Source organism: Psammomys obesus, unplaced genomic scaffold, assembly GCF_907164565.1.
Source record: "Psammomys obesus unplaced genomic scaffold, mPsaObe1.curated_primary_1811, whole genome shotgun sequence".
Classification (NCBI taxonomy): domain Eukaryota; kingdom Metazoa; phylum Chordata; class Mammalia; order Rodentia; family Muridae; genus Psammomys; species Psammomys obesus.
Window position 1 is genome coordinate 14,906,281 of NW_026596039.1, and position 18,448 is coordinate 14,924,728.

Below are 18,448 nucleotides of genomic sequence, written 5' to 3' on the forward strand. Positions count from 1 at the left end.
GATTAGTCTGACTTGGCAATTCCAGAATGTACACACATTACAAAGTATCAGTACATCATAAGTAAAATTCATAAGTGTAGGCAATTTCCTAAGATTTTTTTTTTAGTTCAGAAAAGCAATTCAAGAATATTTTCAAGTCATATTAACAGATTCAAATCAGATTGTTGAAGATACCATGCAAGAATTCTATGCCACCTAGAAACTTAGCCTAATACAAGACAATCTTAATCTTTCCATCAGAAAATGCAACCAAAATTTATACAATTTCACTGAAAAAGAAGCTAAGTTTACAAAGTCTACTAGACACCAGGCTGCTTCAAACCTAAAACTTATCTTCTTAGAATTGCCCTGTGGCTCCAACAAGATTATACACAGGTAAATTTTAAGAAACATTTTTTTAAAATTAAGTAATCTATGTAAAACTCACATTGCTTAAATCTTTTAGTTATGGACATGCAACATAGTAATAGCAGAAACTGCTAAAATATAGCTTCTTTACATAATTCCATTCTAAAAACAAATACTGAATTCAAAGATGACTTACCCTTTGAGCTCTTTCTTTTAAATCTTGATCTTGGGCTAAAAATGATTCCAATTTTTTCTGAACATCAATAAGTTTTTCTGGGTTGATTCTTGAGTTAAATAAAAAAAAATCTCAGTTTTAAAAAACAGAAAATAATACATAGCATTTTCCTATTTCTCATCATTTGACTTTTAAGTATTTAACATTATTTCTCATTTATGAACCAAGAATAACACAGGAAGAAGAAAATGACAGGACAGTAGCTTTCTCCAAACAAATGGTGAGTAAGAGATTACCTATATTATATATCTATAGTAATACCATTATTAGCATTGCTTACTTCTTAATTTAATAAAACTAGAAAGCAGACACTCATAGGGTATAAATTAATGAAATGAAATTCAGTGTCATTCTGCAAAAGCTTCTTTTTAAATCATATATAAAATCAATTTCAAGGAATTAAGTATTTAAGAATTGAAAACTGTTTTCCTATTTAAAATTTAGACATATAAGAAACATTAAATTTTCTCAACCAGGCTATAGCAAAGAATGTAAGACACTCCATTTGTGCTCCTAACTTCAAACTGAACTATTACACACTCCAATGCTGGAGAAGCAACAGGGTAACTAAAAGTGTAGATAAAGCTGTTTTCTTTTAATATTAGAGTTTGGGTTGTTTTTTGGGGGGTATTGTTTGTTTGGTTTGGTTTGGGTTGGGTTTGGGTTTGGTTTTTTGAGACAGAGTTTCTCTGTGTAGCCCTGGCTGACCTGGACTCACTTTGTAGACTAGGCTGGCCTCAAACTCAAAGAGCCACCTGCCTCTGCTTCCTGCGTACTGGGATTACAGGCTTAGAGTAAATTTTCAAAACATACAAAAGCTACTAGCTTCAACAATTCAATTCGTGGTCAATTTTTATCATCTACATTCTCAAGCAATCCTCTCACTATCTTAGAGTCCAAATTATTTTTAGACAAATTAGGCTGTTTTTCAATGTTTCTAATACAAGTGAGTCTGGTAGATTATACTATGCCCAATGCATACATCCTCAACGAGAGGAGATTGTGATCCTTTGAAATGAAAGAACAATCCACAAAATGATTTCCTTCAAAAGATATCATACTTTCAATCCTCAACACTCCTTGAAACCAAAAAGTCCTCCTTTCTCTTACTTTTCTCTGCTGTATTCTGCAAAGTTGTTTCAATTTAAATCCTTCTTTAAAGATGTCAGGCTAGAAAGATGACTTGGTTCATAAAGTGCATGTCACACCTGCATGAGGAGCTAAATTCAGAGGCATTAAAGCATGTGTCTATATCCTTAGCCCTTTGGGGAAGGACATAGATCAGAGATGGGTGGAACCCTGGGGTTCACTGGCTAGGCTGCCAGGCTAGGAAAATTGATGAGCTTCCAGTTCAGAGAGACATATGTGCAGGCCCACATGCACAATACACTACACACATAAACAACATTAACAACGCTGTGTCATAGGCTAATCTCAGCATTTGGGAAGCAGAGACCACCTCAACTACACAGTACATTTGAAACTAGCCTGGGCTACATGAAACCTTACCTCAATCAATCAACCAATCAACCAATCAATAAATAAATGATTCTATAGCATGACCATGATTGGTTCAACATTCATTCAATAAGTAACTTAATATAATCCATCACTTCAATATATAAAAGTAAAGTAATATAAGTTATTTATAAACTACAAATAAAAACTTCAAAATATTTTTTTCTTTTAAATAAAGAAGAAAAGGGCTAGAGCTAACACCATTCTTAATAAAAATGAGAACCTTCTAGTTTTCCCACAAAAATCAAGAACAAAGCAGTGGATGCTGAGGAAATAACTCAACAGTTAAGAGCAATGGGTCATTTCAGAGGACCCAGGTTCAATCCCCAGCTCACACCTACCTGTAACTTCAGATCCAGGGGATCTAACATACTCTTTTGGCTCCCACTAGAACCAGAAACACACAGCACAAAGGACATACATGCAAGCAAATCACCCATTCACATAAAATGATAAAAGAATAAACAAGGAAATCTGCTTTTCAATGTAGTAAAACCAAAAAAAAAGAAAAGAAAGAAAAATTAAAGGCATACTGATTAGAGAAAAAAAATAAAACTAAATATATTTGAAGGCGAAATAATACCTACTTGGAAAATCAAAAGAAAGGAACAAAATGTTCTTGAAACTAATAAAAGTTATAACAAGGTTTCAGAATGAAAATATAACAAAAGCTTTCCTATTTACTTTTTACTATTTCCTTTAGTATCTGTGAAAAACTAGATACTAAAACTGTACATTATATTGGCACCTTAAGGGAAAAGAAGAACTACTATTGAGGCATGAGTCTAAGAAAATCTAAGCAAGATCTACATAAAGAAAACAAAAACAAAAAAAAAAAAAAAAAAAAACTGAGGAAAGAAATCAAAGAATAACCACAGTTTTTAGTTTCAGGGAAATGCAATCTTGTCATCTGTTTCTCAGTTGTTCTGCAGATTCAATGTACTACCAATCCAAATGCCAGCCAGTCATTTTTATGGTTATCGATAAACTGATTCCAAGCTGCAGGGCTGTCATCCTCCAACCTCAAGACTTAGTCTAAAGCTTTAACAGTCAAGACAGTACGGTAACTGGCAGAAGAACATATCAAGAACACAGCCCAGAAATATAGCCACATGTATAGTCAACAGATCTTTGACAAAAAAAAAAAAAAACACAACAACATAATGGAACAAAAGTTATCTTTCTAATAAATGGTATTAGAACTGGATAATAAACACTTGAATCTTACACAAACTTTTTATAAAAAAAATTCAATATGAATCATAGGTATAAATAAAAAGCAGAAAAGGGCTCAGGAGATAGATGACTAAATGGGCAAAGCATTACACAAGCAGAATAACCTGAGTTTGGATCTCCAGCACCAACTTGATAAAACATACAGTTGCATACCTGAATCCTCAGCACTGGAATTTAGAGGATGGAGTCAGGGAAGAGAGAGAAGATCCTAGGGGCTTGTCAGCCAGCCAGATTCAGTTAAAAACCTTATCTCAGAAAATAAGGCCATGAGTTCCTTAGTAATGGGAACAGGGACTGTCTCTGACATAAACTCAGTGGCTGGCTCTTTGATCACCTCCCCCTGGGAGGGGGAGTGGAGGAGCAGCCTTATTAGGCCACAGATGAAGACAATGCAGCCAGTCCTGATGAGACCTGATAAACTAGGGTCAGAGGGAAAGGGAGGAGGACCTCCCCATCAGTGGGACTTGGGGAGGGGCATGGGAGGTGATAAGGGGGGAGGGAGAATTGGGAGTGGACCATGGAGGAGGCTACAGCTGAGATACAAAGTGAATAAACTGTAATTAATAAAAAATGAATAATTTTTTTAAAAAAGAAAAGAAGGCAGGAAAGCAATTCAAAACGGCATCCTGACATTGACCTCTAACACACAAAAATGCACACACAAAAAATTCCAGAAACGAACAAAATAGAAAACCTAGATGACTTTGAGTATGGCAATGACATTAAACACAACATTAAGGAGTTTATCTGTGAAAGCTTTGATTAACTAGACTAGACTTCGTTAAAATTGGAAACATCAAGTTCAGGCATTTTCTCTCTGCTCCCTAGCCCACCATCAGATGAGCTGCTCTGCTCTGCTCTGCTCTGCCACACCTCCTTGCCATAACAACACAACCTCTGAAACCATGAGCCAAAATCTCTCAGATACTAATTACAGTGACACCAAAAGAAACCTTCATGTGAACTAGGAACCCTGAGTGACACTGACATGTCAATACAATTCATCAATTGCTACAGACCACCAATTTGTTGGATGTAGATACTGGAGGAGACTGTGCATGTATGGGGCTGGAAATGGGGAGCAACTGTACCTGCCTTCAAATCTGCTTGTGAGCATAAAACTTCTAAAACTTTTTTAAAGTCTTTTTTTCCCCTCTAAATCAGAAGCTAGATGGTCAAACAGATTAGGAGGAAAGAAGGAAGTGTAAACAATAAGCACATGATGCCATGCCATCACTCCTAAGAGCAACAGACGAACAAGCAGCTCTTACTTGATCTCCTTCACAGGTACTTTCTTCTGGAGAAGCTGCTGTACCATCCCTTGTTCTTCTGAGGGTAGTAAAATTAATAAAGCTTCTCCATCCTCTTTGTACCTGAACAAAACACAATTTTAAAATTCATCAACACACTCTGAATTTTACATTTTGACAATAATGTTAAATGTAGATGACATGAAACCAAGTTCACTTAACTAGTAAGTGCTGGAAAAACCCGCTTTTAATATTCAGTGGCATCAGAAGAGCAGGGCTCTGCCTGCCTTGCTTCAAACCGCAATTACCTGTTATAGCTCACACTGCCTTGAAGACTGTACCTCAGTTGTAGAGCTAGCACCTACAACATAAGGCAGTTACAGAGAATTCATCTTTTGAGATGGGGGTCTCAATATTGTGGCCCCAGATGGTCTTGCTTTTGAATGTAGCCCATGCTGGTCTCAGGCAACAACAGGCCCAACTCCAAAGGGGATACTTTAAGATAGGTCCATGCAAATATATCAAGGAGACTGTTTCTACTCAAACCACAAGAGTATTATGACAAAATTATTTATTAAGCATGGCAACCAAAGACAATGAAGAAATCAATTTCCGGAAGTAGTGACATTGGACTGTAATTTCTGAGCACAGGAGGCTAAGGCAGAAGAATTGCTGCAGATTCCAAAGGATAGTTGAACTATACAGCAAAATCTCAGAAAAACAAAATATATAAATCAATTATCTTCCTATAGACTTTACTGGTACCTTTAAAATAAAACTTTTCAGATCAATTTAAAGAAATGAGCCTACTATGCAAACAACTTCAATCCTTGTAGTCAACTGTTTCTCCCTCACCTAAAGCCAAGTCTTGATTTATACTATACCTTCCAATATCTGTGCTGACACAGGCCAAAGGCTTCCTACAGACCAAAATTGCTTGTGCTGCTTGAATAAAGTTCACTGACACGACAGTGCCAAGTTGCTACACAGAAGCGACAGAACAGAAGCTAATGGGATATTTAGGGAATTTTTTAGATACACAGAAGAAAACATAATCTCAAAGCATTCTTTAAACTCATGCTATAAAATCTGAGGGGCACATTTTATAACTAACCAAATAACTATTTACTGAGAAACTATGACTCAGGAATAAACTAAGAAGAACACAAAGAAGCAGGTCCCTGTCTTCTAGCAATATTACACTCATCCTAAGCAGAAACAATAAACACAGAAACAAAAGATTCAGGAAATAAAAGAATGCGAAATGACAGCCACAGGCAACAAGCAGCACCAACTAAGAAATGGAGAAAGACTACTCAGAACAGCCAGAAGAAAGAATATGACACAGCAGATGGAATTTCAGGTGTTTAAGGTAGGTGTAAAGGGGAAATCTTGTAAAGCAAAGGACACTGTCATCAGAACAAAACGACTACAGACTGGGAAAGGATCTTCACCAACCCTATATCTGACAGAAGGCTAATATCCAGAATATATAAAGAACTCAGAAGTTAAAAAGCAACAAACCAAGTAATCCAATTAAAAAATGGGTACAGAGCTAAAGAGAGAATTCTCTGTAGAGGAATATAAAATGGTAGACAAACACTTAAAGAAATGCTCAACCTCATTAGTCATTAGGGAAATGCAAATCAAAACGACCCTGAGATTCCACCTTACACTTATCAAAATGGCTAAGATCAAATACTCAAATGACAACACATGCTGGAGAGGATGTGAAGAAGGAAGAACCCTAATCCACTGCCGGTAGGAATGTAAACCTATACAATCACTTTGGAAATCAATCTGGTGCTTTCTCAGAAAATTAGGCATAGTGCTTCCTCAGGATCCAGCTATACCATTCCTGGGCATATATCCAAAACATGCTCAAGTACACAACAAGGACATTTGCTCAACCATGTTCATAGCAGCTTTATTCATAATAGCCAGAACCTGGAAACAACCCAGATGTCCCTCAACTGAGGAAGGGACACAGAAATTGTGGTACATTTACACAATGAAATGCTACTCAGCAATGAAAAACAAGGAAATCATGAAATTTGCAGGCAAATGGTGGGAACTAGAAAACATCATCCTGAGGAAGGTATCCCAGAAGCAGAAAGGCACACATGGTATATACTCACTTATTAGTGGATATTAGACATATAATATAGAATAAACATACTAAAATCTGTACACCTAAAGAAGCTAAGCAAGAAGGAGGACCCTAGGTAAGGTGCTCAGTCCTCATTCAGAAAGGCAAACAGGATGGACATAGGAAGAGGGAGAAAACAGGAAATAAGACAGGAGCCTACCACAGAGGGCCTCTGAGAATCTCTACCCAGCAGGGTATCGAAACAGAGGCTGAGACTCATAGCCACATTTTGGGCAGAGTACAGGGAATCTAATGAAAGAAGGGGGAATTAGAAAAGGAGCCCTACAAAGAGAGCAACAGAACCAAGAAATCTGGACCCAGGGTTCTTTTCTGAGACTGATATTCTAACCAAGGACCATGCATGGAGATAACTTAGAACCCCTGCACAGATGTAGCCCATGGAAGCTCAGTCTCCAAGTGGGGTACCTAGTAATAGGGACAGGTACTGTCTCTGACAGGAACTGATTGGCCTGCTCTTTGATCACCTCCCCCTAAGGGGGGAGCAGCCTTACCAGGCCACAGATGAAGACAATGCAGCCAGTCCTGATAAGACCTGACAGACTAGGGTAAGATGGAAGGGGAGGAGGACCTCCCCTATCAGTGGACTTGGGAAGGGACATGGGAGGAGATAAAGGAGGGAGGGTGAGATTGGGAGTGATGAGGGAGAAAGCTACAGCTGGGATACAAAGTAAATAAAGTATAATTAATATAAAAAATTAAAATTTAAATTTGAAAAAAGGGGGATGGCTAAGGTGTTCTAAAAGAATGCCTTCCCTCAGTAGAAGAAACCAGACACCACTAGGCTGATTTCGCAAAGAGAGACCTAAAAAATGGAAGGTCCACAGCTGGAATACAAAATGATCAGCAGGAAGATGACTAAAAAGGTATATTAGACCAAGATTTTCACTACCTTGATGCTTCTGCAAAGACTCTATAACACTGTCTGAAAATAGCATTTTATCACTGAATGTTGAAAGAAAAACCGGCTTTAGTAACTAAGAGATGGTACTGTACTTTTTTATTTTACAAAAACTAAAGGAAAGCTTTCTCGCTTACATATTAATTTTTTCTACTTTTTATTTTAATTTTTATTAATTATACTTTATTCACTCTGTATCCCCCCGTGGCCCCCTCCTTCTTCCCCTCCCAATCCCACCCTCTTTCCCCCTTCTCCATGCATGTCCCTCCCTAAGTCCACTGATAGGGGAGGTCTTCCTCTCCTTCCTTCTGATCCTAGTCTATCAGGTCTCATCAGGAGTGGCTGCATTGTCTTCCTCTGTGGCCTGGTAAGGCTGCTCCCCTCTCAGGGGGAGGTAATCAAAGAGCAGGCCAATCAGTTCATGTCAGAGACAGTCCCTGTTCCCATTACTATGGAACCCACTAGGACACTGAATTGCCATGGGCTACATCTGTGCAGGGGTTCTAGTTTATCTCCATGAATGGTCTTGGTTGGACTGATACTTGGTTGGAGTATCAGTCTCAGAAAAGACCCCTGTGCCCGGATTAAAACATAACTCCACTCTAATAAGAAAAAAAAAAAAAAAAATACTTGTATGCACAGACTGAACAAGATTAAATAAAACATACCAAAATGTTAAGCTATTTTATTATAGCTAATTTATTAATTTTTAACATCTTATTAATACTCCAGAAGGTGAAATGGTAAGAAAATAGACATGCTGGGCTCTTAACAAAGCTGAGTGCATATATGAGTAGGTATTAATCCCAGCACTCGGGAGGTGAAGGCAGGCAGATCTCTGATTTTTAGGCCAGCCTCCAGAGAGGGTCTCCAGAGAGTTCCAAGACAGTCAAGGATACACAGAAAAACCCTGTCTGGGTGTCAGAGTTTGGGGGAAGGGAGTGATAATAATAATATAGGATTGAGTGTATCAATAATATAGAGGAAACTATAAGAGCATAACAGAAAATTCTATCTAATAGTCTAGATACTAAGAAAATTGTTCAGAAAAATGACATCATAAACGAAACTTGAAGCAGCAGCAGCCAAGGTAACACCAGGGGTAGAAACAATGGAAGGGACAGTCAAGTTTCACAAGGTATAAAAGCAGTATTTCAGAGACCAATGAACACTTGAATATTTTCTCTTTAGTCTTATTTAATTTTCTTACAAACAAAGAGAAAGTATGAATATATAGATTCTCCTTTATCTCATTATCTGTTAAAACTGAAAAACTAGTTATAAATACCTTCCTCATTGGTTAAAGGCAGAATTGCATGACTCAAAAATATTCATTTTCACTTACTACAAAAAACATGAATTTAAAACATTCCCTTTAGCCATTAGACTAAACCATGTATGATGGCAGACGTTACTATATAAAACACAAAGGTGACATCCTAACCAAGTAAGGTAGCTGGCAGACATCACAACTGCGGTATCTGTAATACCTCTCAGAGGACAAGCTGGGGTGATGCCACCATGAGTGAACTCAGAAGCACCACAGGCTCGGCTGAGCAAGGACCTGAGGAAGGACTTGAGTTCAGATCCTCAACATCCATGTAAAAAGCTAGGCATAATCATACATGCCTATAACCCAAGTGTTGGGAAGAACAGGAAATAGGAGAATCTCTTGGGCTTACTGGCCAACAATGTAGGGAGAAAACCATTATAAAACAGCCTAGTAATGAGAAAAGCAAAGAAGAAAAAGAAAGCCAACTAAATGTTCTAATGTTTCTAAATGTGCTAAATGATAGAGAAAAAAAGAAGGGTACAATTTGAAGGGGATAACAAAAATAGCCACACAGATAACTGTGGGGAACATATTACATCAGAAACTAACATAAAAGACCCTAAGGCAACAGCAATCTAGCATATACAAGCAGCAACAAGACCTAGCCTGGAACAACAAGAAGGAAAAAAAAAAAAAAAAATGAGGCAAGTGCATAGGCCTGTCACTGACTGACCTGAGAAGCCCTCAGAGGAGTCAGAGAATTTAACATCTGTTTTAAAAGATCACTCTGCCTGCTAGATTGAACAGAGCACAGGAGAACAAGAGCACAGGAAGTGCCTGACAAGTAGCCAGCTCCTAAGAAGTGTCAGACCCTCACTTGCCTCTGTACCTCTACCAGCACTACTACAGCCCAGCTCTTCAATGTTTCAAGTCACAAGACAGAGAGCCACGCAAGCAAACGATTTCCTCCTTGGGAGGAAGAGACGAGCAGAACTTTAACCTTCCCAGCTAAGTGAATTTTTAAGAATAAGAAATTTCACTTGCAAATACCGTTCCTCCTAGCACATACCTAATAAATTCACAATAGGCTTAATTATTGTGGAAATTGTCTTTTTTTCCTATTATTTCAATTTGCAAAAAGTTAAAGACTCTTAAAAAAATTCTTAATGATTCCTTAAAATACAATCATCTTCTACAAACCATGAACCCTTCCCAATTTAGGAATTTTAACAAATTCCCAGCTTCAAACTTGTTGTTAAAATGTATATTGAAGGCATATGAAATGCAAAAGCTTGACTCTACTGTCCCCTAGTGGAATCACAGTTTGCTACATAAATTAGCTCAAAATTCTGAGAACTACAAGCAAGGCAAAGACAACTGAATTGGAATATAGCTGAAATGATTTCTCTCTTAGTACTCTAAAACAGTAAAGTTACATAAAATATCTTCTACCCTTGCCTCCCTACTGCACACACATAACGGGCTCATCTGCTGTGTGCCTACTTTCTAATTTTGTGCCTACTTTCTAATTACAAATATTGTTTTCAACTGTTAATTTTTATTTAAAATAAAAGAATTCATGCTTTGAGTACCAAACACTGCAAGCCTTAAAGACAACTGTTTTTAAGTAGCAGAATGTACCACAAGATAGATCACTATAAACTATCTTCACTCACTGTCTCAAAAAGGGTATCATTTGTTAAGTGGATTAAGGAAAATTTTTCTTTGTTATGGATCCAATGAATTCATTAAAGAACAAAGAATTCATTAAACAAGCAAATACTTGAAGGCAATAAACACCTGGATCATCCTTTATTTTTCCTTGGTAAAGCACAGGAAAAAAATAATAATGAAGCCAGATTCTCCAATTTTAGTAATTTTTCTAACAAATTCACTTTCCTATATTTATACATTAATGCTCAATTCCAAAAGCAAACACTTTTTGGCAACCTGGTTTTAATTACAGCCTAACATGGGATTTTAATTAGTTTTAATTTTTAATTTAGCCTTTATTCAACTCAATTATTCAGTCTCATAGCCCACAAAGTTTTCTTATTATCTCCAAGCCCACTAATGGCCATTTTAAACCACCAGAAAAAAAAAAAAAAAGTAAGCATTATATATACTAACCTTGAAATAGTCAATTCAGAATTGTTCCTTATGTACGAAAGGTCAGACTTGTACTTTAAAAGTTAATGACTATGTTAAAAAATAAATATTCCTTAAAACAGTATTCTCTCTAAAGAAAAAAAAAGTATTCCCTTCAGACTCAGCATTGCAGTGTATTCTAAGGCTTCATCAAGATCCACTTTAATGCTCACCATAACACGCTCAACTACATTATATTTCCATCAACTTCTTGAAAAGTAAAAGCCAGGAACACTTTCCTTTCTTGAATCATTTCATGACATACTGAAACACTCATTAATCTCACACAGAGAAATTTCAAAATACTTCTAAATATATTCTAGGAAAGAATCCGTCTCTACTTTCCACATCAGACCACCGGCACAGGTAAAGGCCTGAAAACCACTTTCCAGTCTAATATGTTTGCAAGACACCATTTATAACCATTCTTATCCAAAGACCTACAGGACCACAAAAAGGCAGGTGTGCATGGGTGCATGCACCAATTTTTACAAACCACATGTTTACTAAAGGGAATTAACTCATTAGGGAAAAGATTTGTATCACCAACTTCTCAAAAGATCTCACTGCAAAAAATAATCCAAAGGTCCACCTTCTTAAGAACTGAAAAGCAGATGCTGAGCCTGATGGCCAACTGATGGGCAGGGTGAATGGAATTTTATGTAAGAAGTGGGAAATAGTAAGAGCTGGAGGGGACAGGAACTCCACAAGGAGAGCAACAGAACAAGATAATTTGAACACAGGGAACTTCCCAGAAAATCATACTCCAACTAAGGACTATTCGTGGAGATGACCTGGAACCCCTGCACTGGTGTAGCCCATGTCAGTTCAGTGTCCAAGTGGGTTACATAGTAATGGGAAGAGGGACTGCCTCTGACATAATCTGATTGGCCTGCTCGTTGATCACTTCCCCCTGAGGGGGGAGCAGCCTTACCAGGCCACAGTAGAGGACAATGCAGCCACTTTTGATGAGAACTGATAGACTAAGATCAGAAAGAAGAGGAGAACCTCCCCTATCAGTGGACTTGGGGAGTGGCATGCATGCAGAAAGGGGAGGAAGGGTGGGATCGGGAGGGGAGGAAGGAGGGGCTTATGGGGGGATACAAAATGAATAAAGTGTAATTAATAAAAAAATAAAAATAAAAATAAAAACCAAAAAAAAAAAAGAACTGAAAATGGGCTGTTGAAGATGGCTAAGAGGCTAAGAGCACTGGCTTCTCTCCCAGAGGTCCTGAGTTCAATTCTCAGCACACATGGTGGCTCACAAACATCTATAATGAGGTCTGGTGCCCTCTTCTGGCATGCAGGTGTACATGCAAACACAACATTGTATTCATAATAAATAAAACTTTAAAAAGAGAAACTGAAAACAGAGCTGGTGAAATGGTTCTGCCACCAAAGCCTGGCAACCTGAGCTCAATCTCTGGAACCCAAGTGAAAGTGGAAAAACAAAACTGATTCTACAAAGTTGTGTCTGACCTCCACAGGCATGTCCTGCATGCTCCAATATGTTCATGCACTTACACACATACACACACAGTAATAGCAATTATAAACAGAACAGCTTGATACTACGTGTCCCTTTCCCTTAGATCCCAAGAGAAAGCCATTTTAATGGTTAGTCTCTCTCACTGCAGGGATACCTTCCAGCCTCATCTCTCACAGCTTGTTTAAAATATATCACTATTCCAATTCAGAGACTTACTTTTGTACTTCTAGCAAATCAATCTACTGTAAAATGTGTTTCTCATTATACTGTCTTCATTTTGTTCTTAAAGGAAACACATTTGAGTATATTTTTATTAGTCATATTTGATGGTGGCCCATGGTATAAATTCAAATCAATCAGAAAACACTTAAACACTGTTAACATTCTATGAAAATCAGGAAACAGGAAAACTAGAAAACATGAAAACCTTTTCACTTCAACTGAAAAAATGTCCTTATATACAAAAATATTTATTATTTTCTTCAGAGTTACCTAAAATCTAAATGTGAAAAAAATGAAGAAGAGAAAGGAAGGGAAAGTTTGTAAAGAAAGAGAAAGACAGAAAAATGAGAGAAAGCAAAGGGAGCGGAAAGAGGAAGGGGAAAGAGCGGGCACAGATGAAGTGGAAAGATGAAGCCCGCTAGAGCAGCAGTTTTTATGCAGCAAGAACTTAGCCCTGAGGCCTGAAACCCCTCTCAGCCCTGGGAAAGCATCAGAAGATGCTAGTCCTGTCAGATCAACACCAAACTCCACCATTTTGATGACAAGGAAAACAGTTAAGAAAATAGAAAACAAACAGCTATTCACATGACTTTATTATGATTAATATTGATGTTATTTACAATTCCTAACCATCATAAATACCGTATCACAACAATTTTACCTCAATGTTATTCATCTGTTTTCCTTTATTTTATTTTTTTTATTTTTATTTATTTTTTTGGGGGGTTCTCTATGTTATATGAACAGGTGAGTGTGTGCACATGAAAGCCAACAATTGCTGTTAGATGCTTCACCACCAGCTCTCCATCTTATTCTTTGACAGTCTCTAACTGAACCTGGAACTCATTTACTCAGCTACACTAGCTGGCCAACGAGTTCTGGGGATCTACGTGTCTCAAACCAAAAGCACTAGGAAAACATATGCATGTCACTTTCAAAGTATCTGTACATGGGTAGCAGGGTTTCAAACTCAGGTGCTCATATATGCATGGCAGGCACTAAAGACCTAACAAATACTAGAACAAGAATTCTTCGACTCAACTACATTCTCAATCCTCTTTTAACTTCTTTTAAAAGAAAGGTCTAAATTACCTAGGCTTGCCCTGAACTTATTCTGAAGCCCAGGTAAGCCTTGAGCTTTAAGGTCCTTCTGTCTCAGCCTTCCATTCCTCAGCTAAGACCTACCACATCCAGATTCCATCTCTCCACTTCCTTAAGAGCAACATCTAGACAAAGAACTATTAAGGTAAAAGAAGTATTCTAAGGCTTTTGAGAAGAACTGTGATCAGAAAGCTGTTAGCCATTTATAATTCTATAAATTTTACTGCAATTTTACTGCCTGCTAAGGAAGAGTGTCTCTTGCTTCTCCTGATGCACAGTGTTACTGTAGGCTAGCTGGTTTGCAAGAAGCTGAGCAAATCCCCTATCTCTGTCTCCCATTTTACCACAGGACTACTGAGATGAGCATCACTCTATTAGCCTTTTTAAGTGGATTCCAGGGATCAAGTTCAGGTTGACAGGCTTGTATGGCAAGCACTTTAATCCACTAAGCCATCTCCCTATCCTTATCAGGCTGTTATTACCACACAACAAATTACATATTAACTCAATACCTAATTGTTTCATTCTGTGGTTACCTGCAGCTAGAGCAAAAGCATGCTTTGTTATTAAACAGTACAAAAAGCAAAGAAATAAGCCAGCACACCTACCTGGCAGTTCTACCAGCTCTGTGAATATATGTGTTGGCATCCTCTGGACAATCAAACTGAAGAACCCAATTCACAGCTGGAAAATCTATACAGAAGAAATATCAGTGGGAGGAGCAATTTCAATGTCTAGCCTGCTGACTATTATTATTTTACAGTATTATGTGCCAAGACTCTCTATCACATCTAAACAAAGTTTTATTAAAAATAAAATTAGTTGGGGTTGGGGATTTAGCTCAGTGGTAGAGCGCTTGCCTAGCAAGCTCAAGGTCCTGGGTTCTGTTCTCAGCTCTGGAAAGAAAGAAGAAGAAAGAAGAAGAAAGAAGAAGAAAGAAGAAGAAAGAAGAAGAAAGAAGAAGAAGAAGAAGAAGAAGAAGAAGAAGACGACAAAAAAAAAAGAAAAGAAACAATGTCTTGAAAAACAAAACAAATATAAAAAATAAAATAAAATTAGTTGCATTAAAAAAGAAATTACATTTCTCTACTTTGACAAAGTGAACCAAAATTAGATTGCTTCTTATCTGAAACAGAAGAGACACTTGCTTTGTGACTGACAATGAAGTACCCAGATGTTCAATTACCTAAAACCATCACTCTTCATAGGGTACCAATAAACCCTAAGCTGGTTTCTGGGTATGAGGAGATGGTTCAGTTTGGCAAAGTGCCTGTCACCCAAGCACAAGGACCTTAGTCTGGATCCCTAGCACTCACATTAAAACCAAAAAACAGGCAAACAAACAAACAAACAAACGAAAAACCTGTTTTAAGTCAAGCATGGTAGCACTTGCCTCTAACTGCAACACTGGAGAGACAAGGGTAAGAGGATGTTTGGGCTTGCTGGCTAGCTATTCCAGCAGATTCTGTGAACTCCAAATTCAGTGAGATACTGCGTAGCAAGAAATAAGATGGGAAGCACAGAAGATATCAGACATCGCCTCCAGCCTCCATATACTTGGCACACACACAAATGTATACACAGAAACATTAAAAATGATAAAAATAAGATTTTAAAAACTTTTAAACCTTTTTTGAATTTATATAAAAGTTTGTTTTTCTGGTTAGTCCTGCCTCCAACTAAACTGATAAGCAATTATATACCCTATATTTCTGACTACTGTAGGCAATACCCATTTTCAAAGAAACCTGTTCTCAATTTCTCACAAATACATCTACTCACTTATGGGGTTTGCTCCAAGGATTTCAGACGACAATTAAGTAAAATAATTTTTAAATTAAAAGAAAAAAATCACTCCAAGAGATCCATGACAAAAAAAAAAAAAAAAAAAAAAAAAAAACAATTATTGTGCACACCGTCAGTGGGAGGCAGAGGCAGGTAGATTTCTGTACTTTGAGGCCAGTGTAGTCTACAAAGCAAGTCATAGACTAGCTAGTAACTACACAGTGAGATCATCTCAAAAGAAAGGAGGGTAATATTTTTACCTACTGTTTACGTATGCTTAAAATAAACTATAATTAATTACACATGATAAAGTGATTGAAAAATTCAGGTTAAAATTCAGGTTACTAGTTCTCTAAACACCTCCACCTCACACAGGCCCACAAAGCTTCAAGGTATATGTCATGTCACCACAGTGCCTTTTTGAAAATAAAATTAAAATGCTAAATATAGTGACTTTAAAAATCAGAATGATTGGTCAAAAAATGGATTTCACTAATTTTTCTTGTTAAATACAGTATAATTTCAGTTTTTAAAACTGTAAGAAATTTTCTTATCTGTAAACTTTTAATCCTTTTATCTTCCTTTGATGACTGTGGAGGCTCCTAGGATTATAATTTAATTATCATGAAATAATAACCATGCTCACAGGCGACGCAAATACTACACGGTATTTCACCATGATCTGTCACGTTTATCAACTTACTAATTTTCTAATTTTTCTCTCACAAGGTTTGAGATTCGGAGATTTTTCAGAAAAACACCATTAGGTAAATATATTTCCTATGACCACAGTCATGACACTCCAGGAAGTTTACTTACCCAGTCCCCTGGCTGCAATATCAGTAGCAAAAAGTACTGCAGCCCTTTTTCGGACAAATTCGTTGTAGACTTCCATTCTTCTCATCTGCTGCTGCCGGCCATGGAGAGCAAGGATAGAGATTCCTGGGCGCAGCCGGCAGAACACCCGGAATAGATACTGAACCTGGGCACAAGCACAAGGTAAGTTAGTCCTCAGGGTAAGGTATAAATTTTACCAGCTGTGTGGTCCTTTTTAAAGAAATATATCTAGATTAAGGTCTTGCAACATCCTTGCTCATATATTTTCTAAAAGAATTTTGACTTTTAAAAAATGTTTAAATCTCAAATAATAATCTTTGAAACCTCAAAAAAATTTAAAAAATAATATAAATAAAATTTGAAAAAATTATTCTTACATTTATGTCTCCTAAATTTTTTCCAATTTTGAATAGCTGTAAGAATATAACCTCTATAAAACTGAATTTAAAATAAACAGTTTTGTAATATAAATATCCAGAAGCTTCTAAATAGGAAAGCTATGAGAGATGTAAAGAGATGTATGAGAGATGTAAAGAACACTTGACAGAAGAAAGATCTGTTTCCTTCCTCCCGCAATTTTCATTTCTAGCTCTTGACCTCACAGAGACCTCACAGGTTTTAAACTTGAAAGTTTTTCATTAATCACATTTTAATTCATAAACTTCTGCAGCAAAATGCTCTTAAGTTGTACATTTAATTTCCTATAACAACAGTTGTGTTAACTTTCTACTCCGGCTGAGAATTTATCACGTTAACACTTAGCTGATCCCCCTTCCCAAAAAAATAGGATTTAATAAATAACTTATGATATAAATAAAATTTTATTATAAAATATTTCAATATATAGGCTAACGGAGTTAACTGCTTTAGGTTTATTTCTCTTTATTATGTACTTACTCCTAACTGAATACTGTTTGATGGAGGCAGAATTCAACATTTCTAACATATATTTTTTTTTAAAAAAATTTTACATAATTTCTTTAAAAATAGACCTCTATATTAGAAGACAGGTCTACCCCTAAACACATAAACTGCATTACTTCTGAAAGGAATTATGTGTCGCCTTCCTTTTTGGACCAACTTCTGCAGTTTTATTATTACTTCTATGTTCTTTAACACTCTAGAGCCAGGGAAGCTCTGATTCCAGCACATTATCCCAGTAAAATCAGGAATAAAGGATTCATGCCTTTTTATTGTAAAGATACACAGAGAGGCCACCATGAAAAGAGAGATGGTAAAATGAATCTGCAGGCCAGATGCACCGAGGCAAATTCATTTTAGGAAAATTAAGTTAAATGCAAGAAAACTTCCTGCAATCTGACTCTCTTGAATCAAGACTGGACTTCACTTCCTGCTCTTTAACAATCCAGCTGAGGTAAAGCCTAAGCCTGGAATTAGGGGTTTAGACAAATCAATGACAAGTTCTAGTGGCCACTTTCCAAAAACCACACTAGCTACAAAGTAGAAGTCTAAGAATGGGGAGACCAAGCAGGGGGCTAACAGAAAGTTGAGCACAGTCCAAACTGTACTGGAGCACGGGAGATGACAAGATGCTACAAAGCTAACAAATTACCAATAGCATCAGTTACGGATAAAAAGACAGAAATTAAAGATTACAAAAATGGAGAAAAATTGGAGAAAGCAGATCTGGGGACAGAAACTGTTAAAGTATTCTTATTTGAGAGGTCTCTGCATACAACTGGATATTCTCCGTCGTCAAAAGAAAAAAGCTCAGAAAAGAAGTCAGGACTTAAGTTGTGTTTTTGGCAGTGACAGCATTCAACTGCATTCAAAACCATGAGGTTACCCACAAACATACTAAGAAAAGGGAGCAGAGGAGAGAGATCAGAAGTACTCAAAATTCCAGCAGCCAAACAGGAAAAAAACCAACATATGTAGTTAGAACAGTCAGCAAGAGAGAATAAAGACAGGATAATG

At 37.0% G+C, this 18,448-nt stretch overlaps 1 protein-coding gene across 1 annotated transcript in view; it reads right to left on the bottom strand.

Annotated features, from left to right (window-relative positions):
- Positions 1–18,448, bottom strand: part of Ddx10 (DEAD-box helicase 10) — a 162,360-nt gene that overhangs the window by 123,507 nt on the left and 20,405 nt on the right. The window contains exons 8-11 of the mRNA XM_055622403.1: positions 16,493–16,655; positions 14,497–14,581; positions 4,609–4,710; positions 545–632 (exon numbers count right to left, since the gene is read on the bottom strand). Of these exons, the coding sequence (XP_055478378.1) occupies positions 545–632; positions 4,609–4,710; positions 14,497–14,581; positions 16,493–16,655 (438 nt within the window). The remainder of the gene's footprint in view (positions 1–544; positions 633–4,608; positions 4,711–14,496; positions 14,582–16,492; positions 16,656–18,448) is intronic.